General features: G+C 35.4%; 3 protein-coding genes across 5 annotated transcripts; 2 read left to right on the top strand and 1 right to left on the bottom strand.

Moving 5' to 3' along the window:
- Positions 1-66: 66 nt before the first annotated feature.
- Positions 67-7,438, top strand: LOC140774255 (TOM1-like protein 5). Of its 2 annotated transcripts, none has more exons than XM_073117173.1 (10): positions 67-349; positions 834-1,019; positions 1,171-1,249; positions 2,622-2,720; positions 2,811-2,924; positions 3,206-3,369; positions 4,816-4,891; positions 5,112-5,197; positions 5,939-6,097; positions 6,756-7,438. In XM_073117173.1, exons 2-10 carry the CDS (start codon positions 919-921, stop codon positions 7,105-7,107), a joined length of 1,230 nt encoding a protein of 409 aa, XP_072973274.1. In that variant the 5' UTR covers positions 67-349; positions 834-918; the 3' UTR covers positions 7,108-7,438. The 2 variants fall into 2 exon arrangements, with proteins under 2 accessions (XP_072973274.1, XP_072973273.1); XM_073117172.1 differs by having other exon boundaries at positions 73-388.
- Positions 7,439-7,824: 386 nt separating this feature from the next.
- Positions 7,825-20,881, top strand: LOC140773398 (phosphatidylinositol-3-phosphatase SAC1). Its single transcript, XM_073115926.1, has 16 exons — positions 7,825-8,024; positions 8,105-8,309; positions 8,408-8,573; positions 8,882-9,101; positions 9,686-9,762; positions 10,824-11,011; positions 11,295-11,392; positions 13,870-14,003; positions 14,103-14,237; positions 14,398-14,773; positions 14,900-15,021; positions 15,267-15,389; positions 15,550-15,762; positions 16,651-16,830; positions 17,629-17,740; positions 20,498-20,881. The coding sequence occupies exons 1-16, from the start codon at positions 7,917-7,919 to the stop codon at positions 20,738-20,740; spliced, it is 2,700 nt and encodes an 899-aa protein (XP_072972027.1). The 5' UTR covers positions 7,825-7,916; the 3' UTR covers positions 20,741-20,881.
- Positions 20,882-21,293: 412 nt separating this feature from the next.
- LOC140773399 (MICOS complex subunit MIC10-like) lies at positions 21,294-25,050 on the bottom strand. 2 transcript variants are annotated; one of them, XM_073115927.1, is made up of 3 exons: positions 24,886-25,050; positions 22,705-22,834; positions 21,294-21,580 (listed from the first exon to the last, which is right to left on the bottom strand). In XM_073115927.1, the coding sequence occupies exons 1-3, from the start codon at positions 25,022-25,024 to the stop codon at positions 21,523-21,525; spliced, it is 327 nt and encodes a 108-aa protein (XP_072972028.1). In that variant the 5' UTR covers positions 25,025-25,050; the 3' UTR covers positions 21,294-21,522. The 2 variants fall into 2 exon arrangements, with proteins under 2 accessions (XP_072972028.1, XP_072972029.1); XM_073115928.1 differs by having other exon boundaries at positions 22,719-22,834.
- Between the last annotated feature and the right edge of the window lie 501 nt (positions 25,051-25,551).

Genomic DNA, 25,551 nt, shown 5'->3' with positions numbered 1-25,551 from the left:
CTCTTCGCGGCCGACCCATGTGCACCTCTCCGCGATCGGACGGCGGTGATCGGGGTATTTTACTCGGGGGGTTTGGATCGGACGGTGGGGAGGAGGACGGTATTGGAGTGGGACCCGCCGCGGGGCATCTAAAGAGGCGCGGAACACACGGGAACACGCTGTCATATAGCTGTCGCCTTCCTTTCTCTTCTCTTCTCCTCTTCTCTCTCTCTCTCTCTCTCTCTCTCTCTCTCTCTCTCTTTCTCTCTCTGGTGAGTGCGCTCACTGGACTCGTATGGCGGTGTTCGCTTCGATGGATCGGAACGAGTAAAGGAGGGGTGGCGTGAGGCGAATTGGAGGAATCGAGGAGGTGGGTTCGAGGTTGATAGGCCCTAGCGGAGGGAATGTGGTAATTGCCGTTGTTCTCCCCTTTTGTGGTAAAATTGATTCTTTTTTTGGTTCTTTTGGGCTTTGATCGGAGGGATCTCTTTGGGTTTGGGTGAAAGGTGTGATCTTTGATGGGCTTGGGGTTGGATTACTTGTTTTGCTATGAGATTTCCTTTTCTGTTTTGGTAATTTTAACACCTAGATGATTTGCTCCAAAATATCGGATTCAGTCTCACACGATAATGCTTGGCATTGTCGGACGATTGAAAGGAGTGGTTTTTGATTTGGACAACTTCGTGGGAATTAGAGGGATCTTAACCTTTTTTTGTTAAAAGTGATTGTTTAAGCTCGCCGTCTTTCTATCTCTCCTCTCTTTAGTAGTTGATGCTCAAGAAAACCTTGTGGTGCAAACTATTTCTGTTTTGAGATTATGTGAGTTCATTATTTTGCCCCTTATGTTAATGCAGGGAGAAGTGCATTCTGGCTTGAGAATTATTTCTTCCTTGAGAAATTTGCATTGTTGACCAAGTTTTGGAAATTTTCGAGGGACTGATGGCGGCTGAAATGGTCAATCTGGCAACGAGTGATAAGCTAAAAGAGACAGACTGGACGAAGAACATTGAAATTTGTGAACTTGTTGCGCGTGATCAAGGGTATGTTGCTTAGGTTCTTTATTGTTCATTATTCAATAGTTTCTTGATTAATTACTTCATGTTTTGCCAATTTCAACCACTGTGGATGTCATGCATGACATTACCTTTCCAAGCCTATTAATGAATTGAGTTCTTCTCATTGGATCATCAGGCAAGCCAAAGATGTTGTCAAGGCCATTAAGAAACGACTAGGCAGCAAAAACGGCAATACTCAACTTTATGCTGTCATGGTTAGTACAAATTTTGTTCTTATGTACCTGCAAAGAATATTTGATGGCACTAGTTTGTAACAAGAAGTAGATATTGCATGCATGCCTATTGTATATTTCGCAAAGGCTTTATTTGCAAGAGTGAATACATTCACTTTTGGCAGATTCGGCTTCTCACTTCTCTTCTGCATCTGACTAAAAACCATCAAAAACTTGTTTGATGTCAAAAAGGAACTGTAAACAGTGTTCTTACTATTAAGGTACTGGACAAATCCTTATAAAGAAATTTGTCTTTTCCTATCTCATTGTATGTCCCCTTATTGGAACGAAGTGACGATTTATAGAATGGAAGCAGTTTTAATTATTTTAGTAATGTGAAATGTCGCATCGAGTAGTAATGTACTATACTTGACTAAATACACTATAATTTTGCATTCTAAGATGTTTATATTAGGAAGTGAATGATGCTATACTAATAGGCAAATAAATCTGTAACTAGAACTTCATCTAATTAATGGTCCATAAGAAAGATCTTTAGAGAAATCTCAAGTTTTCCATACCCCTCTCTCATACCTTTTATGCTCATCTAAACGACACTTAAAACATTTGATCTCCAGACTAATCCTGAATTTTCCAGAATTTGTTGTGTCAAAGTTAGCTATTACAAAGGTATTGCATGGACTTTATTGAATATCTAGAGAAGGAAATTTAGAGCTCAAGGACTTCTTCCTAGTACTGTTCTGATACGAGTGTTCTTCTTTCTGGCTCACATGTGTAAACTTGTCCTATGATTGCCAGAAGCAAGAAGCAGAATATTATACTGGTTCAACAAATTAAGGCCACCTGACTTAGAGGTACAAGAGGGTGCACTAGTTACATTTTTTCTGCAGAATTGTAGGATTTAATTGAATTTACTGTCGATCAGTTCACTTCACTTCATCTGCAGAAATGTAATATGCCAAGGTTTCTCCATTGTAATCTATTAGAATTGCTAAGGAGCTTTTTTTATGACTTTTTTAGAAAGAAATGCTAACGTGGAAAAATAACATCAAGGTGTTGCTCATTTATAATTGCATCTTTTCATGTTGGTACTTTGGGTGGCTCCACCATACTTTGGTAGTGAAAGGACCAGTTGTAAATTTGTACATTGTGAGCTGCTTTTTTTTTTTTTTTTTTTTTGGGTGCAATGTGGCATTAGTCCTTTACTAATTATTTAGCAGGTACTTTCCAAAAAGATGGTATCATTATATATCTTTGTTTTTTTCTCTGTTCTGCATTGTTATTTATTTAAGGGAGTGAACTGATATTCTTGTTCATGAATGTATCCGTCATCTTTTGATTGCATCCATTGCTCCTGATTCTAGACACATTTTTTTTTTTTTTGACCTTGCAGTTGCTAGAAATGCTTATGAATAACTGTGGAGAGCATATCCATAAACAGGTGATTGATAATGGTCTCCTCCCTATACTAGTCAAAATAGTGAAGAAAAAGGTGGAGCTCTTGTCTTTTCAACCTCTAACAACCATGTTTAGACTGGGTTTTATGTTATGTGTATTCTTAATTTGCTTGTCTCTGATACAGACAGATTTCCCAGTACGAGAAAGGATATTTCTTCTTCTGGATGCGACCCAAACTGCTCTTGGTGGAGCTACTGGAAAGTTTCCTCAGTATTATGCAGCATACTATGACCTAGTGGTATTTACAGACCTTAGACTGCAAATTTAGTCTCGATTTTTAAAATTCATCTATTGCTTATCTATTAGCTTGACTGTCTTATTTTTTATAGCTCCCAAGAACTAAGTTAGAAACATTACTAATCCATTTCAATGGTTCGTTTGACAACTAGATTCATTTATCTCTTTCAAGTGCATCTCACATTTAATCTTTTAATATGTACAATGAATCTTCTTTTCTTAAGGAGCATTCTTTATATAAGCTAAAACTGTCATTAAAAGTTTTTTTTTTCTCCTTTCAAGTCTGCTCGTGTACAATTTCCACAGCGCTCTTGTGCTGCCACACCAGAATCACAGGTACCTATTGTCCAAGTGACAGAATTACCTGCCCAAGATAATTCATTGAGCAAACACAATGATGTTAGAAAGCAAACCACCTCTCAGACTGAAGGCATGCCTGATTTAAGGTAATGTAACAAATTCATTTTTGTTGTTCTTGAGACAATATAGGTCATTAGAGATGATCTGCAAAGCAATAGAAACATTATATCATCATTCTATAATTCAAATGATCAATGAACAAAGTTTTCTGTCCCTCTAACCCAGTATTTTTGATTGAACTTAAACCTATTACAGAAATGAATATCTATATGGAGTTATGACACAAAGATAAATGTCATACAGTGGGTGTTGGATGGAAGCCAAATTTGATATTTGGAGAGGAACTAGTAAATGATTTTTACTAGTGTTAATTACACATAGATCTCATGAACTATAACTCATTTTCACATAAGCCTCTTTATTTAATTTTTTGTGACATTTTGACCCCCTTAGCTATCTAGTATTTTTCTTCCAAAAAAAACTATATAGTATTTCTCACCCCCTAATGGTGTTAATGGAAAACATCAAATAACTATCTTACCCTCAACAATTTTTTTAAATTTTATATTGAGGATAAATTGATCTCTAAAGGGTCTAAAATTAATTATGTGATAGCCATGTGATATTTTTTAAAGAAAAATCTAATAGATAGCTAACAAAAAGGATATTTGAAGATTTTACATAGTTAAGGAGTTAATGTGTCATGAAAATAAGGGGGTCTATGTGAAAATGGATAATAATTTAATCCCTCTTTACTTCAAGAATAATTTTTTTCTTATTTTAGGATATAACTTCTTATTCTATAATAATAGCTGAATATCATAATATCCCAATTCTAGAATATAAATACTATTCATCAAAATTACATCTTATACAACATACTAACTCAGTCACTAATTTACCCTTGATATATATCCTTTCAACCTACTTTATATTAAATCAAAGGGTATTTATGATATTTTTATAAAAAATAAAAAATATTTTTTTCATCTTTTCTTTCACTTTATATTATATCAAAGTTATTATTACACTTTTTTTTTTAGAATACAAGTGAACACATGAATAATTATTTTCAAAATAAAGACCCAATTTTGGAAATAGTAAAGATAAATACCTAGTTTAGAATTAATCTTATTTCTAAAGTAAATGATGCCTTAGGGGCTCTAGATATAATTATTTCTTTTTAGTATCGAGGGTTGCAAAAGCTTAGGTGGAGCATTGTTATAATATTTAAACATGGTCTATAACTGAAAACTCAACCACAATTTATAATTTCACTGAAGGGCATGTTTGCTCAGCTCTCATGTAAGTCAATTTTCCTGAAAATAATAGTAATGGTAAAAAAAATGAGATGTTATCCATATTTTCTTTTTTTCAGAGCAGAATATCCTCCGAAAATTTTACAAAAGAAAACATTATTCTTTAATAGATTAAATCTTATTCTAGTAAAAATCATATTCAATCTACGATATCAACAACAAGCACATAGGCTTAAACATGATCCTTACATAATATTTTTGCATCATTTTCAGTATAATTCAGAAATCAGCCAGTGTTATGGAAGTTCTGAGGGATGTGCTTAATTCTTTGGATCCTAAACACCCTGAGGTAAGATCAATTATATATTTTCCTTTTTCAAGTTTCCTTCAAGGATGAACATAAAAGTTCCTGTTTCAAAAGATTCATGTGCAGTTGCAAATTTAACGTTTACTACTAGAAAGGATAGGCAGAAGTTGTCTATTTATCTAAATCACAAACTTGTTCTGATTATGCTATTCTTCCTTTTCTTATCTTTTGGGAACTCCTGTAACACTTGGTGCTCTTACAGGGAGCAATAGATGAATTCGTGTTGGATCTAGTAGAGCAGTGCTCATTTCAAAAGCAACGAGTCATGCATCTTGTTATGACATCAAGGTGAGCTATTCTTATTTTACTTGATTTAACTTAAAAAGCTCATTGCTGAAACTCTGATTTGATACTATTTACAAGTGGTTAAGTATTAGGTTGGATACTGAACTCAACTTGTAGGCTAAGAAACAAGTATATTTATGTCCAGTGCACATAGCTTAGGAGAGCCATGGCAATCGATATGTCAAGTGACATTGGTATGTTTGCTTGTATACTGCTGGACAAGATTGGGCATATGACATGCATAGGTTTTAGAGATTGTTTGAGTTCTAGTTCATCTTGCATATGCCTTCTAGATAACTGTATATAGGGGCTATTGCTTTTGCCAAAAAAGTAAATTGAGAAAGTTATGCTAATAAGTCCTTCCACAGTACTGGTCTTCCTCCATTTTGGACCCTGCTACCTATTGTGGCACTTCAGTGCAAATCTAATTGACTTGGTAAACACAACTTTTTTCACGTATCCAGTATTCTTAAAGGATACTTTATTTAATTTGACACTCAGCCACCCTATTTTACGTTCTTTGGTTTATGTTGCTGCCCTTTAGCAGAGGGAACTTGAATAATTTTAAAAGATCAACTTCATGCTTATGATTCACAGCTGCTTCCTCCATTATTGGGTTCCTATTATCTATAATAGATAGATATACTACTACAGTTGATATGAATATTAGTGAAGGTGAGATTATTCTTCTTCTGAAGTTGGTAATTATATCAAATCCTTGTATGATGTATTTACTTACTTTAGGGATGATGAAGTGGTAACTCAAGCCATCAACCTGAATGAGCAGTTGCATAAGTTGCTTATTCAGCATGATGCACTCCTCTCAGTTCATCCAACTTCTACGATAGCTTCCTGTATCAACGAAGAAGAGGAGGAAGAGGATGCTGAACGCCTTTATTGGAGGTAATACCTTTTTCCCTAATGTTTTTCACAGCATGCTATCAAACTGAGAGAGCTCGATGTACCATCACATATAGGCATATACAAGCACAAACTATTGATTTTGTAATGTAATACACTATGGCAAATAGGGAAATGTGCTGTAAGTGGTAACGGCTTCTAGTTAAAATGAAAGATCGGTAGATATGCATGCATCTTATTATGTGCTCATGAGTGAGCTAGAGGTTGCTGCAGCCTATTTTCTTTTTTGTATTTGGTGTATTTGCATGTGGATGAGGGAGGCAGTGAAGGATTCGGGATCAGCGATATCTTCTTTTTTGTTGCTTGGATTTTGGAGCTGTATTATTCATCAACTCCAATTCCTGGGCATTGACCTTAATACACCAGTTGAAGGGACGAAAGATGGTAAATTTATGAGTTTACTTCTCTAGAATGGATTTCATATGGTGTCCCTGTAAACCTCCTTGCTGTTATTCAATGCCAAGAATACTCAACTGGCAACCTTAGAATCATGATAAATCCACTTTAGATTGCTTTATGCAATCTCATTTGAAAATATATAGTATGGTTGTTTAAGCATGTGGTCTGCTAGTTTCAATGGGTTGAAAAGAATAGTATATTTCTAATCATTCCATCTATTTGTTTCATGAAAAAACAACAGAATACGCAAAGGAAAAGCTTGTGCTGAAGACAATTCTGAAGATTCTCGAGGCTCCTTCAGATCTGTACCTGAAGAAAAGATGCGGCGGCCGCTCATACGGCCACTCAGCATACAACCATCTGATCTTGATGGTAAACCACGGGCTCTGAGCATCCATCCAGCAGATCCTGAGGGTAACCGGCCACCTACAGTCTCGATACCTCCTCCACCAGCCAAGCACATTGAGAGGGAGAGATTCTTCAAGGAGAAGAACATGGATGCCCCTGGTCTGGCTGGTCATGTAAGGGGCTTATCATTGCACAGTCGAGACGGTAGTAGCTCGCATAGTGGCAGCACTGATTTCAGTGACTGAGATATAAATGGTTTACTAGATTGATGTTCCCAGTTGTTGGAATCTTAGCAAAGAGGCTATTTGCGCCGTTTTGCTGATGTCATCGATTTGGTATCTAACTCTATATGTGTTCCTTTAACCTTGTGAGGTTTGAGCCTTTTGATTATGATCTCTGGTATGAGGTAGATGGCTTTAGGGATTGATGTTTATAAGGTGGAAAAATATCTCTTTTTTCTCCGGAAGTTACCTTCTCAAGACTTCCAGTATGTACATTGAAATCAGATCTCCATATATTTATTGAATAGCAGGATCGAGTCTACAATATGATTCAATTTAACCATTGTGATTGCAATTTCTGCGGTTTCTTTGGGCATGCCTCAACTCTCAACCATCTCAATTGCCATAATTTTCATTTCTAGTTTGATGGTGTGTTTACATGATTGCCCAAAACTTGTAATGAGGATTTAACTCAGTATTACAATATAATGTGAGGATTGTGGAAGACTCATCTTCCAATTTATTAAAACAAAGTGATTCTTAAAGAAAAAAAGGAAAAAAAAAATTCTATTCAATTTTATGGTAGACTTATCCAGGAAGCAGAGGATATAATTGGCGATGATTAGTGCATGGAGATATAAATAGGAGAGGGTATTATTTGTTAAATCGTATCAATAATTAATTAATTAATTAATTATAACATCCTACTGGCAATTGAATTGAAGAAGCTCTTCCTCTGTAACATGCAATATATGTAGCAAGTTAACCGCCATCGCCGATTCCTATATAAATCGCCTCTCCGGCTCTCCCTCCTCCCTCGGGTCTTCCTCCAAATGGCGAAGCCCGAGAACCCTAAGCCTCCTCGGCCTCCGCTTCTCGACGGCGACCTCGATCTCGCCGCCTCCTCCCTCGAGAAATTCCGCCTTTATGAAACGCGAGCCGTAATCCCCGCCCTCCTCTCTCCTCCCTTCTCCGATCTCATCGTCGATCTGACCTCTTCTTCTTTCTTGGATCCTCTCAGAGGTTTTACCTGATCGGGAGCGATCGCCACAAGCGCTTCTTCCGCGTGCTCAAGATCGACCGCTCCGAGCCGTCCGATCTCAACGTCAGTGAGGACCCCGTCGTCTACACGCCGCTGGAGATTAAGAACCTTCTGCAGCGGATTGGCGAGGGAAATCGCGCCACGGGAGGGCTCGCCTTCGTCACCAAGGCGTACGGCATCGCAGGTAGGTCTCTTGATGAGATCTTTGCGGTCTGCGATGTCCTTTTCTTGATCTTTTTTTGTTTCGCTGAGAAAAGGGAGGTTTCTGTTTTTTCTTGTTAGGGTGCATCAAGTTCTTGGAATCGTATTATCTGATTCTGGTGACAAAGAGGCGCCAAATTGGGAGTATTTGCGGGCACGCGGTGTACTGTATCGATGAGAGCCAACTGATCACGGTGCCGCACTCGTCGGTGCAATCTGATGTTGCTCACTCCAAGAATGAGCTCCGGTAACTATAAAATTTTGCCTTTTTTCCTTTCTTGTTTATAGTCTACGTGATTATTCTATTTATTCGCTGTTACATCTTGTTTTATTGACTAGTACGCGTTAGCAATTTAGATCATAGATACTAAGGACGGTTTACTGGAAATATTCAAAAGTAACAATAGGGTGTCCATAAGAGAAATGATTATGAAACTGACTATGACCATTCTCTTTCCTTTTCCACCTTCATTTTTTTTTTTTTGTGATTGATTTTTTATTGGCATTTCTATTTTCTTCAACTCCAGCTTTAAAAGCTATTTTGGCTGGTCACAGGTACAAGAAGCTTTTATCAAGTGTGGATCTCACAAAGGATTTCTTCTACAGCTACACATACCCTATCATGCAAAATTTACAGCAAAACGTCTTTTCAACAGGCAAGGAAATGCCATGTGAGAACTTATTTGTGTGGAATACGTTCCTCACTGAGCCAATTCGTTCAAGGTGTCATAATACTCTCTGGACAATTGCTTTGGTTCATGGACACTTCAAGCAGGTGAGGCTTGATGTAACATATCATTTTAATATGTAACGAGGTTATGTATGCACTTCTAGGTTCCGTAGGTTCTTTATCGCTAACAGTGGATTCCCTTTAATTTTCTGCTGCTCATAGGACAGTTTATTTTGAATGTTTGAGTAAAATAACATCAAGATTAACATCTTTTCAATTCCTAATTTTAACTGGTGAGAAAGACAAATTTCTGAAAATTTCTGTCTTTCCACTTTAGCACTTATCAGGGTGTAATCATCAAAGTAAAAAATGAAAACTGATATGTGAAGGCACTGAAATATGATGCAACGAGTAAAATTATGGTTTTCACATTTTTTTTTCTTTTCTTTTTTCTGTTGACATGATTTTTTCTTTCATGAATGAGACAATTCCAATTACCAATCAATATAATTTATCCTCCCGTAGCAAATCCTCTGAAATCACTGTTTATAACCTCACATTTTCTGCCCTTTATTTAAACCCTGGATATGTTGGTCTGTGCCTTGCTTAACTTACCAAAATTTATTTTACTATCTGATAGATTAGTCTAGAGCTAATATCAGTACTACCTTTTCCGTTTGTGTTTTCAGGTTAAATTATCAATATTTGGCCGAGAATTTAGTGTTGGTTTGATATCCAGACGGTCTCGTCATTTTGCAGGCACACGGTACATTTTATATTCTTAGATGACAAATCTTTAGTCATTTGCTTAATTGTCCACTGATGTAATTATGTATCAAACAAAGTCAAAGAATGAATTCAGAAGTACAATTTGCTTTCAGCTTTGTTTTAATCCCATCTTTGGCAACTTTCTGCTCTTGTGTATTAATTTATCTAAATTAGTTGCAATGTTTTCCCAGTCCTTCTAAGTCATTATAAATCGTAATTAATATCAAACTTAGTATTAGTAGTTCTCTGGAGTAATACCTTCATTTTTGTTCTTATTAAGAGTGTGTTTCTACTGGCTTTTCTAGTTGTTTGTCATTGGTACAGCTGCTGTTTGAATTAGGATCAATAGTTTGATCACGTGGTTCATAAAAAAATTGTGGTCCTTAACTATTTTGTTGATTCAATTGAATGTCAGTTGAATCTTCAAAGTTCTATTGGTTCTCTAGGACATCTTACTTTTTTGTTACTTGATTATTCTGTTGTCTTGTTATTTACTTCATGATGTCTGACAATGACATGTTATGCTGGCCTTATTTCTTGATGATGTACAATCTCATAGAGGAAACTGCTTGTAATTATTATAGTATGAATTGGATGGTACTTGAGCTTAGTTGAGGAATAAAAGGTCTATCCAAGTTGACTTTCCATTTGGTTACACTTGGAACATACCGTAGTACTATAATTTATTTAGTCATGAGAAATGAGATTTAGGATGTATTCTAGTTGAGGCTAAATACCTGATTAAAATCAACCTAGCCCATAAGAGCAATGGAGTAAAGGTAATTGTGTAGGATATGGTGGTTCACTTGAGGAAGAAGTAGGTGGAAAGAGAAAATGGCAGCAGACTTGTACTTTTTATTTGTTACTGTTCCCAGACATATCCAAGATAAGTAGCCATTAAAGAAAAGTCTGATAAGTTTGTCTTCTGTGTTCTGACGAACTTGACTTCTATTATTCATTTTTCTGTTCCTGTGAACATAGTATGAATCTTTTTTTTGTATACCAATACTTGAAATCTGGATATCTTTGATTATTAGGTTCTGTTATGTTGTTCTTTAGGTATTTAAAAAGAGGAGTAAACGATCATGGCAAAGTTGCTAATGATGTTGAAACTGAACAAATAATACTTGAGGAAGAAGCTGGGTCACAGAAGGGGAAAATGAGTTCAGTAGTGCAGATGCGAGGTTCTATCCCTCTTTTTTGGTCCCAAGAAGCTTCAAGATTTAGTCCTAAACCTGATATCATCTGTAAGTTTGATGATTAAGAATCTTTGTCATTATATTGCTAATATTATTTACATATAGGGGTTTTATATGATAATTTTGAATCAAAAAGAGAAGAACATGTTAAATAAGATGCACATAAGATTTCTGTAGTAGTGACAAAGAAAAGACCTATGTTGATTGCTTATAACTGTACGATTTTGCATTCTTTTGTTGTATCACACAATTTCTTCTGTTATAACCATTTCTATTTGGCTTCAGCAAGCTGATTGTTTGATACATTTTTTTTTCTTCTAATTTCGTGCAGTACAAAGATATGACCCTACATATCAAGCAACAAAGTTTCATTTCGATGACCTGGCTCAGAGATACGGAAATCCAATTATTGTACTAAATCTAATCAAGGTGCTCATTGGAACTTATTGTGGAATCCCTTTATTTGTATGTTTTTCAGGACACATTGCAGTAAAGTATTTATTGTCCAGCCCTTCAGTTCATACTGTTTATCTGTCATATTTGTAACATAGTTTCCACATGTTCTGATAATCTAGTGAAGTGTGTGAATATGCTATCTATTTGGTCAGCATCAATCTCTTTCTCAACTGACGTTATTTGGGTTAAACTGCATCTGGTTGTGGTGCTTGGTCTGGATTTTGTTATTTCTGATCTGTGGTTTAACTGTGTTTGTTGCAGTCTAATGTCAGTCCTTTCTTCTCAGTTTAGAAGATTTGGTTCAGTTCGAGTTCAATTTGTTGCCTATTGATAATTAGAGTTAACCTAAAAGATGCAGAAGATGTCGACATTGAGTCAATTCAGACACTATCCTGCTTCAATTAAGACATTGTTAATTGAGGTCATTCATCTTCAAGTTGAATGCCTCAAATATCCTGTAGACCACCTCCCTCATTCAATTTGAACAAAATCTAGGCCAAAGTCCTTTATGTGGCTAGGAACCATTTCTAGGCTATCTACTAATGTCAGGGAAGTGTTTTCACTTGAATTATCCATTCTCCTAGATTTTAGGGTCTATCTATGTTCTAAAAATAAGGGTTAATCACCACTTAACCTTATTGCTCTAATTTTGATATCCAAATTGATAAAGGCAGATGATCCACATATCCTTGTCCTACTTCAAAGTTATCTTATCACTAGCAAAGCCAAACCCTACATGTTAAACCCTAATTCCCAAAATTCATGACTAATATGAAGATTCCAGTAGCGTGAGGTGTTCCACTTTATGTCCAAGAGTGTACAATTTGAGAACATAACCAAAAATCATGAATGGCCTTGCTGGTTGGTACACCCTCTATCAGTAGTGGCACGACACTTGGCACGGGGTGTGCCAGTGGCACTCCCTCATGCCAAGCTGTGCCGACCGGCATGGTCGTGTATTTGTTATTGTGTCATGTGGAGCATTTTTAATTTTTTTCTATTTTTATTAATCATTATTATTTCAACTGATCAATTGATTATTTAGAAAATTTAGATAAAATTGATAATGATGAGACTAGAGATAATAATGATAATGATGATGATAATGGTGGTGGTGGTGGTGGTGATAGTGATCATGATGAGATCTAATATGATGGTGGTGATGATGGAAATGAGACATCTATTCCTATTATATAATATTTTTAGAGATTATTTTTACAAAAGACTTGAGTTTGTAGGTAGCAAGACATTAGAGGTTTGTCAAAAGGATAATATAAGTTCATCATCATTACCATCATATCAATCACATCTACCAGAGCCACAAAACCTATATTTATGGTGTGTCTATACTTGTGCTGGTGCTGAGCGTTCATGTGTATGTTCAATATTTATATATATCATAGAAGAATTATAAAATTTCTATTTATATGAAGATCATGTGAGACGTTAGAACAAGCAATACTATTAATGGATGAGTTTCGAAGAATATTGATAGTATTTAATGCAACATTCTCGTGTTATTTTTGTGCTGATAAATGAAGTCTTTGATCTTCCTCGTCATTCTATGTTTAATTAACTATTAGTTTTAATTATTGAACTTTTATTAATTAATATTATGTGTTGAGTGTTATTATGCGTTCAATTTTATTATGGAGTGCTCGATCATTAATATTAGTTATAAAGAATGTATTTAATTATATTATGTGTTAAATAATATTTATATTTAATTATTGTTTGATCTTTAATAAAATATGTTATTTACAAAAATAATCTAAAAATAAAACATTGTAGGTTTTAATATATATATTTAAACCAAAAACCAAAAATTAACATACCAAAGACCAAAAAATATTTCTAAAAATTCTAAAAAATTTATTAAAAATATTATAAATGCGTGTCAATGGCACATAGGAGCGTGCCAAGGCATGCTGCTCAGCACGCCCCATGCTGACCGGCACATGCCGTGTCAATGGTGGCGCGGCCATCATTGCCCAAAATAATATTATTGTAAGTGTTAAATAATATATGCTTCCATAAGAATTGAAAGTAATTGTTCTTATAAGAGTCTTTTGCAACAGATTATTCCCAAACATGAGCCTGAATAATTGCAATGTTGCTCGAATTCTTAGGTTGCACAAATCATGGCATATTTTTAAATGATTCAAAAGCTCAGCATCTTTTAGTCTACAATAATTGAGACTTCAGTGAGATCTCATGGCCAGCTGGTTTTGTGTCCTTTGAGTTCACAAGTAGTCAACTGCTTCCCATAGAAATCATAGGCATATTTACTGAAAATTAGTACTCATTCAACACGTTCATGTGAATTATACATATAAGAGTCACAGTTTCTGTCATGATATTTTTAACTTCTTGACATCTGTGAGTTCTTTTTCCTTTTTTTAACTGCTACTGTACCGGTACTCGACTTGGTGTCTGGATAATCTATGCAGACTGTTGAGAAAAGGCCACGAGAAATGATGCTACGACGTGAGTTTGCTCATGCAGTTGGATATCTTAATCAGATTCTACCAGAAGAAAGACAATTGAAGTTCATCCATTGGGATTTCCACAAGTTTGCGAAAAGGTCTTATTTCTTCCTTAGTTCCTTGACACTTTCTTGTCTTTTAATAATTCGTTCTCTTCCATGAACTAATATTTTTGAAATTTTCTTTTGACATCTTAGCAAGTCTGCCAATGTATTGGCTGTTTTAGGTGCAGTAGCGAGTGAAGCACTGGATTTGACTGGTTTTTATTATAGTGGAAAACCAAAAAACTCCAAAAGGAGATCAACTCAACTTAGTCGAACAAGCACTTCAAGGTACTTGCTCATTCTAGAGTTACCTTTATTCTTGATCTTATACAATTTGGGATGTGGTAGGTTATATCATCAGCACTATAATCTTTATGACTCCACAATTTGAACCTTAGGAGTCAGAGTGTTCAGGTGAAATTCTACCCTACTTGTGACTTTCTTGCAGGGATGCTTCTCTTGGTGATGTTAGAACTAGTTCTGGAGATCTTGCAAGGATGGCTAGTAATATTGAAACTCCTAATGCCACTACAGTTACTCAGGATAGGAGAAAAGAGTTAAATCAACAGAAGTTGATAGGTGATGGGCCTCGTTTTCAAAGTGGAGTTCTTCGTACCAATTGCATTGACTGCTTGGATCGCACAAATGTTGCTCAGTATGCTTATGGCTTGGCAGCCTTAGGCCGCCAACTCCATGCAATGGGACTGACAGATGTTCCTAAAGTTGATCCAGACAGCAGCATTGCAGCAGCTCTGATGGATATGTATCAGAGCATGGGTGATGCACTTGCTCAGCAGTACGGAGGCTCTGCGGCACATCACATGGTGTATATGCGTTTTATTTTCTGTTATTTATTTATTTATTTCCCTCTTGTTAAGCTTATCATGATGCAACATGGTCAGTATATATATCCAATAGTTGACAGCAAATAAATGTTACCTGGTTTCCAGGTTTTCCCTGAGAGACAAGGCAAATGGAAAGCTACTACTCAATCTCGTGAGTTTCTGAAATCCATCAAGAGATATTACAGCAATGCCTACACAGATGGTGAAAAACAAGACGCAATAAACTTGTACGTTTCTAATAGAACCTTTACCTGTGGAACATATCTTTGCAACTTCTAAGTATTATATATTTTTCTTTTCATCTTGAGGGAAACATCTTTGCAAGTACTTGATACTTATTTTTGTACTTCAGCTGTTAACTAACCTCTTCTATAGAGATGGGCCATTATTTCATGATGGGTTGTGGTTTTTGCTTGAATGCCATTTCTTAACATTTTTCTCTTTTTGATACTTGTCATGCTTGTTTTACCAGATTTTTGGGTTATTTTCACCCACAAGAGGGGAAACCAGCTCTTTGGGAGCTGGATACCGATTACTACCTTCATGTTACAGGAATTGGTGATGAGCTCGTCCCAGATAACAACTACAATAATAGGTTTGTAAAACAAAGAGATGGATTCAGTTCATTGGTTTTCACACTGATTTGAAATTTATCTATTTTTTGATAAATACTACTCTGTTGGACACTCAAACATTAGTTATTGGTAGGACTTTCTTTATGCTTCTAACCATTTTACATCTTTGATCCTGGACAGTTTGTCAGCTGACACAAGACAAATCAATGGACGTGGAACTACTCTTGCACCAATTCCAGCTTGCAAAGAGGACTTCTCAATAATGAAACTGACATCATTTGATAAACTAATAGAAAGGACATGCAGTTCCATAAAGAATGTCAGTCTTTATAGTGACTATGATTTGAAATTAAGTGGCAACACCGGAAATCATGGAATGGCACCAGATGCAGCGTATATTTTCTCAATCTTGCCTACTGTCCTTTCTCATTAATTATCTCCTTTAGAAAATAGTTGCAAGCCTGAATTTTCTTGGCATTATTGCATCAAGAATTTACTTTCATAATTCATATCCCTATTAGCATTTTTTTAGAAGATTTGAGCTTTCTAGCACAGTAGCAACAATTTATTCGATGGAATCTGTAGAAATAGTTTCTTCCAGATGAAGTTTCTGTACAAAATATAGGATCAGTACCTTATGCTGCTAGTTGCCCAGTAGATGGCAATAATATTTCTTCTATATGCAATAGGTCTTCATGCTTGCCATCTTAATTTTCTTGGTGCTAATCATACTGATATGAGTCAAACGACATTTGGAGGCCAGCATGATAGAATTATGACACCATAAATAGAGAAGTACTTGACAAATTTTTTGTATTAATCATCATGAATGAGTTTTATTTCTTGTTCTGTTAAGTTATTGAAAAGCATAGTTACAAAGTTCAGTTTTTTATATTCATCATAGTGCCACTAGTTCCAAAAAATGAGAATCCAATCATTTGACTGTTTACATTACCTGTGGTTGACATAGCTGACAGCAAGTTAATTATATGTTGATTCAGCTATTGGATAAAATAGTTATCAATGTCTTTCTCAAGTTTGCTGAATCTCTTTTTGGAAATTCTGTATTTCTATCCTATGGGGTTCTGGCTGAAGGATGATATGATACAAATGGAAGGCCTAGAGTGACCGGTGGCAGCTAATTAGGAACAATATCATGGCAGTTCAAGAGAATTGTGTTTCATATTTACTGACGATACTGTAAAAACTGTATAAAAATCTGTACCATACTTAACAAAGTTGCATATAAAGGGTTGCTGAAACTATTTTCATATATTGCAGTGAGATACAACTAAAAAGCCCAAACTGGTTGTTTGGTCAAAGGAAGTATGAAGAAAGTATTCCCACTGTGAAAGATACATTGACAGAACATGCAAAAGGGGGGCTCAAAGCAGAGGCTTATGGTGACTTGAGTTGGCTTTCTTTTTCAGCTGATTCATGTGAGGAAGATATTTTCAAAAGGTAATTATAAGCATAATTCCTAATTTCCTATTTTATTGGGTTCTATTGATTCTAATTTTTGTACTATGTCTATGGATATAAGTTGTGAGCTTTTTATTAGCGAGACTAATTCATCGCTTCTCTCTTTCTGGACAGCATAAATGTCACACTAAGTTGTGAAAAGTCATTGCCTTCTTTTCCTAGGCAATTTTATTAGAAACACCAATACACATGGGACCTCTAATTTTATGGGATCTCAATGATGACCCCAATTTCACTTTGATATTTTGTGCTGAAAAGATGCTTCCAGAATCCAGATTAAATGACTTGTCAAATGTGTGCATTTATTGTCTTATTTTGGGTTTCTTACTCTGATATACTGCTATGGAAAGCCTACATTAGAAGTTTTGAACAAGGAAACTGGAAACAGAGACTTAATGAATATTTTGGCATTTGGTCGACATGTTAGGGGAGGATCCAATGCTCCTAACTATTGTTAACTTCTCCATTAAAGGAAGTGCTTTCTTTAACCGTACTGATCACCTCATTACTGGAAGATTTATTCTTTTACAGAACTCTTAATGGGATAACATATACCTCTATAAAAATCTGTCTAACAAGTAGTAGTTGTTGAAAGAAGGTCAGAAGGTCATAATAAGAGAATCAGAAACAAGATCAAGACAATTTATTTAAATTACTTCAATAGTAAGATCTTGTGTTGCTTATAGATGATGTTCCATCTAAAATTTCATGTACATTAGTTTCCATAGTAAGGTATGATTATGATTGGAAAATTGGACCTAAAATTTTTCTTTTCAGGTATCTTGCATTTGCACCGGCCGACAAAGCTAGCGACTGGTATGGTGGAACGTTAGTTTTTGATCGAGATGAAAACAGTGAGGTTTATAGGCATTATGCCGCACTTTGTCAGGTAATGACTCATACATTTCTTCTCTAATCAAATGCTACAAAATCTTTTTTCATTATTGTCCATGAGCTCTTACTTTGTCATGACCTCTTTTAATCACATGAAAGGTTAATACAACAGTAATAAGAGATAAGGCTAACCCGAAACTAATGAGAGATCATTGTTTCTTTTTGTTAGAATATAAGGCCTTGTTTGGTTTGAGATTAAGCCTCAATCTCGAATAGTTAGTCTTATTTTTTAGTCGAGATATGGGTACCTTAAACTAGTTTAAGGTAATTTGGTGTTTGGTTCTGAATTAGTTTAAGAGTGTATTTATTATTTGTGATGTAATGTGAAAAAGTGAAAAAATATTAGTTTTGGAGGGAAATGGATGAGATGTAAATTTAATGGACAAAATTACCCTTTTTATGTAATGATGGTAGTCATTATTATAATTTATAAATAATATGTGGTGTCTATAATGGTCATTTGCAGGCTTAAGTGTAATTATTAAATTATTTGCATGCTTATATGGTGTCTATAATAGCAATTTGTTAGCTTGAATGAATGAGAGATATATTTACTGCCTTACATCTTATATAAGCGCATTTCTTGCTGAGAGAGGAGAGAGGAGAAGAGAAATAAGAGGAAAGAGGACAATGATGATGAGATTAGACATTATTTGACTAGTCTCAGTATACAAACTTATTCTTCTTAGTTACAGATTTTACATTCTAAGCCAACAAATAATTCGACTAAGCCCGTAAATATATAAACATATAAGCCTGCAAATGTCAGAGTAGTGACTCATCACGTAATAATTAATTTTTTTAAAAATAAATCTCACATGATATTTATTACAGAACTGTTGGATTTGTATGATTAATTTAAATAGCAATTTTTCTCTGTGTGCCTGCAAATTTACTTTTAAGCTCGCAAAATAATGTTTGCTGGCTTCTTTGTAAGCCAGTGAAGTAGCCTTTGTTGCCTTTTAAACCCGCAAATCAGTCAATTTAGTTAACCTTAACCCCACAAATTTATTTTTAAGCCCACAAAACAACGTTTACTGGCTTGTTTTGTAAGCCCACAAATTGGTTGATTTGCTGCCTTCTAAGCTCACAAATCAACCAATTTAGTTAACCTTAACCCCGCAAATTTATATTTAAACCGACAAAACAACATCCCTTTGTAATAACCGATGGGTTACTTTTATTTTATATAATTTTTTATTAAACCTACATTAAATGATATTATTAGTAAAAATGTTTTAAAAATAATTATATTTTATCTGTTCAAATTATTTACACTATTTTTCTATAATTTTTATTTTATTTCTAGAGCTCTCATTACATGAGGATATAATATTTACAATATAAATGTTTGAGTATTTTAAAAGGGAGGAAAGAAGATAAAAGATAAGAGATAAGATTGATAAGATACTAAACTGATAGATGTAAGTCATGTCAATGGTAAAATTAGAAGCAAATTAAAAGAATATTAGAATTTATATATCTTTATTTAATTATTTAATGAAGACTGAACTTGATTAAAAAATAGAGTTATTTTAGTGTTTAGTTACTGAACCAGTTTAGAGACCTCCCCTAAATCCAAAACCAACGAGGGCCAAAGGATTAAAAAATCACCCTTCTCAACTAGCTTAAATTTTTAGAGTAGCTTACGAGTTTAGCATTTTCAAATGATCTTAGTGCTTTCTATCTCCTAGAGTTTAAGGGGAAAGCTTTAACCATCACTTTTTCTTTTTTTCCTGTTTTATTTTCACTTACACATTTTGGAGACTCATTGTTTGACAGTACAATTGATACACTTGCTTATGTTTTCTTTTCATATCTTATGTAATACCATAGAATCTGGGACTCTTGTGTTGCAGATGTCCTTTAGTTTTGCTTGTAATGGCTGTTCGCCATCTAATCAATATCTGTAATGGGTACTGCATTGGTTTGATTATAGATATTTCCAGCATCTTTTGGACATCTTGCTTTTCTATGGAGATCTTCAAAAAAATCTTGAAAATGCAAAGAAATTTGAGATAATGGATATTTAATTGCTAACATGTGCAGAAATTATCTATCAGGCTACTGCATTATTCTTATTTCATTGTTCAGCTTAATTTGACCTTGTTACTTTGTCAAACATTTTCTTGGTTTGTTTACTTCCAATCTGATCCTTTGAGAAAAATATAATCTGCATTCCCTTTTGGTGCATATGTGGTCTCTTTTGGGTCGGTCCAATTGTTTAATTGGCACTTTCAGTTCTCACAATTTATTATCAAACAGATCCTATGTTGAATTAAGTTGAATATAGCCACTGTTGGTGACGATCGTCTTTTTAATATTCTATAGTACTTGTCTTTTAGTAATGATTTTTTAACCATGCTGGCAATCTTCTGATTAATAAATCATGGCCAGTCTTATATTTATCCTATAAAGTTATTTTAAGGATATATAATGTTCACAATTTCACATTTTGGGTTTCTGACAATTGAGTAGATCAAGGCAGCACATAACTTTTCCTTAAATCCATTTTGCCGAGTCTAGCTATATATCATAACCCATGATGCTGGGAATGCATATCTATGCTTTATTTTCATACCTTTCATCAGTGGTTGTCATTTGCATGTAAATCAGTTTGGATATAGAAAATAATCGTAGGACTTAATTCTAGATATTTTTGGAGCTCGTTCATGATTTGCACAAGCAGATACATAGCTCCCTCTTTTATGAGCTTATTTTGTAGCATTACAATATGCCATGTATGCTGCAGGGTCCCGTCATGGATCCTTTCGAGCATGACACCGAGAAAGAAAAACACTATGCCGAAGCTTTGAGCACGGGGCTGGAGGGCATAGATGACAGACCGGTAGAAGCAGATATGGAAGCTGCTCTACGCGAATATGACCTAATTGGGGCAGACCTTGGGATCATCCCCTCGTGCAAAGCCCTTGCCGAGGATCCAAGTCAGTTGACGAGATGGATTATTGGGGAAGAGAAGGTCCAAATGATTTAACAAGATGATTCAAAATGTATATGCCATATAAAGCATTTATCAGTGTAAATATCAGGCTCTCTTTGTTTATTTTTTGTGAAGTGAACCTGAACCTGGCTTTGATGACATAAGAAATAGAAACTTGTGTCAATTTGGAGAATAGTGAAGACAGCATGGTTACCTGTGAATTATGGCATCTACTGCAATCATAAGGATCTGTCTGTCTTGTGATTGCTTCCGTTTGGAAGTTTAGGCCCATCTACACAGAAATTTCAAAGCAGCAGATGTTAGTGGATTTTGCTCGTATCGTGATTCTTATGGCATCTACTGCAATCAGGATAATGGGGAAGCTGGTTGTCAGGTAAATGCAGCGATAACTTCAACACCTATGAATAAACCTGTGACCATCTCTTGCAGTTGCAGCTCTTCAAAAGCACCCTCAGGCGGAATGCTTGCCACCAGAGTTCCATGAGCAGCTTAGACAACCAAGCAAAGTTGCCTATAATTTTAAAGGCTGTAGTCCAGAGTTCATATCATAATTTCTCCTAAGAAGATTGCCAGGCGGGCCAAAATGTAAATCAACTTGTAATACATGCATAGAGGAAATCTTATGATTGGCATCTTTCGGTGCTAATCTTACAAATGGAGGAAACATTTCAGCAGGTTATACCTGCTCTCAAAAATCAAAGAGAATAACAACAAAGGCAACACAAAGTTGTATTGAGAAAATGTGGGGCATCCGAGCATATTAAACCATTCTAAATGAGATACATCCTCTAACCATAAAATTTAAGGTGGATATGTCAGGATAGCTTGACCAAATTGGTTCGAGCCTCCAATTGGCATCTTTCACTTCTCATCCTACACAGAAAAGGCAGAGTATAATAAGTGTCGGTTTCAAATTGAGCATCTACAACCATAAAGCACTTCCAAGAAATATCCAGCAACTCGTAATCAGAAAACTGCATATCCCGTGCAAAAGACACCTCCAAAACAATGCACTTTCAAACATAAATGCTTTTTAATATTTGGCGTCTAGGCAGTAATCATCAAAAGAATCTCCAATGACATATATATATAAACCTACCGGTGGAAGCAAAGAGATCACTACATAGTCCATTGAGCATACATTAAATTTGGCAGAAGAAAAATTGATTGATCTGTTCGTTTGATGTTTTTTTTTTTCTAAAGAAAGAGAAGAACAGTAAGTGGTTAATTAGATGAAAGCAACAATGATGAATAGCAAAAGCAGTCACTCCTAACTATGTCTAGTGATGCAACATGCAAATGAAATGTCATTTATGAATATGCAAGTTTCTGACCAATTTGGTGAAAATCTAAATGCATAATTATTGATGAATTTGCTGTTGTATTTCAACCTTTTGTAATGCAATATAATATTAATGAAAACATGTAGCTTCCACAGGATACATGCAGCCAGTTTTTCCTCAGGAACATCAAGAAAGTTGTGCAAAGAAAAGTTTGTTATAAAATGTAGAAAAACATACAAAATTCACATGAGAAGGCGAGAAGCAATTCAGAAAGCAGAGATGTAGGTAAAAGAAAAATAGGCAATGACTGCACAAATCACATTACACTAGGGGCAGCAGGTCAAATCTCATCAATAGGTGCCATAAATATATACTCAGCATCTCACTGATGAGGATGATCTGGCATGCTACTAGATGTTATGGCACAGCTTATGCACCTATACTCACAAAACGACATCTCTGTGATGTGGTCCATCCTTAAGCATAAAGTATTCCCTTAAACACTTAGTAGTTAGACTAGTGGCAACAAGACAAATTATTTTTTTATTTTCCCTGGACACATGTGTTGATTCCTAGAAATGATATTCCTGCTTTTCTGTTTGAACTATGAAATAAACCAATCACAGAGGCATGGCACTAGAAAAAAGAATCAACAATAAAGATGCATGGCAAAAAAATAAACTTTCTTTTTAAAGAGGAAGCAGGATGAATAACTGAAAGTCTTGAACCTTAGGTAAGCACTTAGGAGGAGAACGATCAAATATGTAAGAGCTTTCTGTATATGCCGTTCCAATTCCCACTCCAGCACCAAAAGCTACAGATGCCCAGCGAGTTGTCCTACTCCCTGTCAGTACATCAGACATCAGTTGGCTAAATAATGAAACAACAATCAACTAGAATCAAAATACAGTTACATTTTGTATTATCAAGGATAGCAGTGACTGTTTCAATTAACATACCACTAGACCAGCTACAGCTAATAGAAACCTTAAAGATACAAAATACTTTCCTCAACTTTAAAAAGTTGCATAGTTTTTCCTTGAGAAAATGGTACATTGCCACTAAATATGATATGACGCCTAAATAGCAATTAAACAACTTGGCGAAAAGTTAAGAGATAACTTACACGTGGAGTATTAAAGCAAACTGATGAGCAGTAGAACATCATGATCTAAGGCATCATAAATCATGGCCTACTAAGTTGTTGAGTTATCAATTTGAAACAAGTAGACTGAAATCAGTACATATTCTCGGATCTTATTCCTAATTTCTGTCATTGGCTTTGTCTTACTGTGAGTAAGAATAGAATATTGACTGGACTGAAGAAGTAATAATCTAATTAGGTTATATTTTAAAAAAAAATTAGGAAAAAAACTTACTTAGGATTTTAAGGTTCATATTTAGGAAGAAAAATATATATTAGTTTATTTAACTGACTGAACTAAGTTTACCGTCAGGACTCAACTAATCTTGCTACATAATGTACATAATGAATTTTAAGTACTAACAGGGAAAAATGCATGCTATTTCTGGGGAAAAAAAAGTAAAAAAGAAAAGGTTTGTGAAATAGAAAGAATTTTTGAAAGAATTCTTCTTGTTCCACATGCGCATTTTGCAAATCTTAAACATACTGAACATTGATTTTAATTCTGGAATATACATAAACCATCTTACATGATAAGGGACAAAAATAATTGAGTACATTAAATTTAAGAAAATCCAAACTCTTTGGCCCTCACAAAGTTCTATGAAGTGTCCATGCATGAAAGTGCATCTGAATGCATAACTATTCTTTTGTTATCTAGAAAACAAAACCTTCTGATTTCAACAAATAATACAGCAAATACACTGAGAAAAAAGCAAAAATATATATGAAGCACCAAAATACCAAGTCAACTATGAACATGAACACACCTGGATGAGTGCAGGGGTAAAGTCAAAAAGAAACGGAAAAGTAAAGTCTAATAAGTTCTTTTAAGCTCATATATCTAGTAAAGCAAGTTCAAAATTCTTTAGCATTCTAGTATTTGCTTAGGAGGACGTGGGTATCCATTAGGTCATGAAAACACTCTTCAGAAATGAGGCTAAAACTACTTCTTCCCTAATCCCTCCCAAGAGGCAACCTCATGTAGTAGGACGCCCGTTCTAGCATTTGCTTGGCCTAGTTCTTTCCAGCCCTAAATTGGCTCAGTACCTTAGCAAAACCTATCTAATTGCAATAAATTTTTTTTCTTAAAAAAAAACTCAAGTTCTGCTATCACAACTGTAGTTCCTCCATCAATAAAGCATACAACTAATTAATAACAAAGAAACCAGGCAAATAGTAGTGACTTGGTGATGCTACATAAGAGAAATTCCCAGAGTTACAAATCTTGACCAACCAAGACTGCAACCATGAAGCATCTAACGTTGCAAGATTCAATGCAGATTAATCTCTAAGTCAATCCGAAGACGAGCAAATTCAATAAAAAAGAACGCAAACTTGAAGAACTCTTTACCTAGAAAGAGATTAAATGTGGGAAATAAATAGATCTAAAAAAGTGAAATCTCTCGTAGAAGCTCCTCATAGGAAGCATCAAATCGACGAACTTAAAATGACACAGAAACCGATCTTAAAGGGAAAGAGGAAATCAATTTGCGGGAGACAAAAGGGAAAAATCTTCGGAAAGGAAAAAGAAAATCGAATGCGGGGAAATAAATCGGTCTAAATCGAAAAAAGAAAAGAAAAGAAATTTCTCGCAGAAATCCAACTCCGAAAGCAGTAACTTGACAAATTTGAAGAGAAATCGATCCAAGAAATGAGAAGGACCAATATGAGAAAGATATGGAATTTGTCAAGAATATTAGGAAGGAGGAAGAAGAAGAAGAATAAAGATGGAGTTGATTAAATCTCACGGAAGAAGACGAGGCCGCCGAGGGCGCCGACCAGGGTAGAGTAGACGACGCGGCGGGAGGTGAGGTCGATGCAGGCGTCCCACTTGGCGTCGAGATCGTACCGAGGTGGGATCGATGTCTTCATCGCTTCCTCCGCCATTAGAGAGAGAGAGAGGGAGACCGAGGGGGGGGGGGGGGGGGGGAGAAAGAAAGTTGATACGATCGTGCGAGAAAGAGATCTGTGATGGTGTTTGGGGAAGTAATCTGGGCCGTCCTTAAGATGGGAGCCTCATTCTTGATGATCTCAATCGCACCGTTTAGTTGGAATACTATTCACAAAGGGATTTTTGATTTAATTTTGATTTAAAAAATATCTTCTGCTTCCTTCCATCATCTACTCCGTTAACACCTTTACCAACAACAATGGCTGTTAAAACGAGCTCTTTGGCACACCTCGGACTCAGGCTCAACTAAAGTTTGAGTACGGCTCGAGTTGATTAAAGTTGAGTCAAGTCCGAACATAATTATAAGATATAAATTGAACCTGAGTTGGAGTCATCTTGCTCAATCTCTAGTTCTTCCTTAGTCTTAAAAAGCCTCAAACCTTAAGTCGTGCCGCCTTATGCTTCTCTATCATAGCCCACCTCCTCCTCTTTCAACAAGTTGGCTCCTCCTTAAGCAACCATA

Source organism: Typha angustifolia, chromosome 13, assembly GCF_048772165.1.
Source record: "Typha angustifolia cultivar Huaian chromosome 13, ASM4877216v1, whole genome shotgun sequence".
In the NCBI taxonomy this organism is placed as follows: Eukaryota; Viridiplantae; Streptophyta; class Magnoliopsida; order Poales; family Typhaceae; genus Typha; species Typha angustifolia.
Note: the sequence above shows the minus strand (reverse complement) of the source record. Positions and strands in the feature narration are given on the sequence as shown.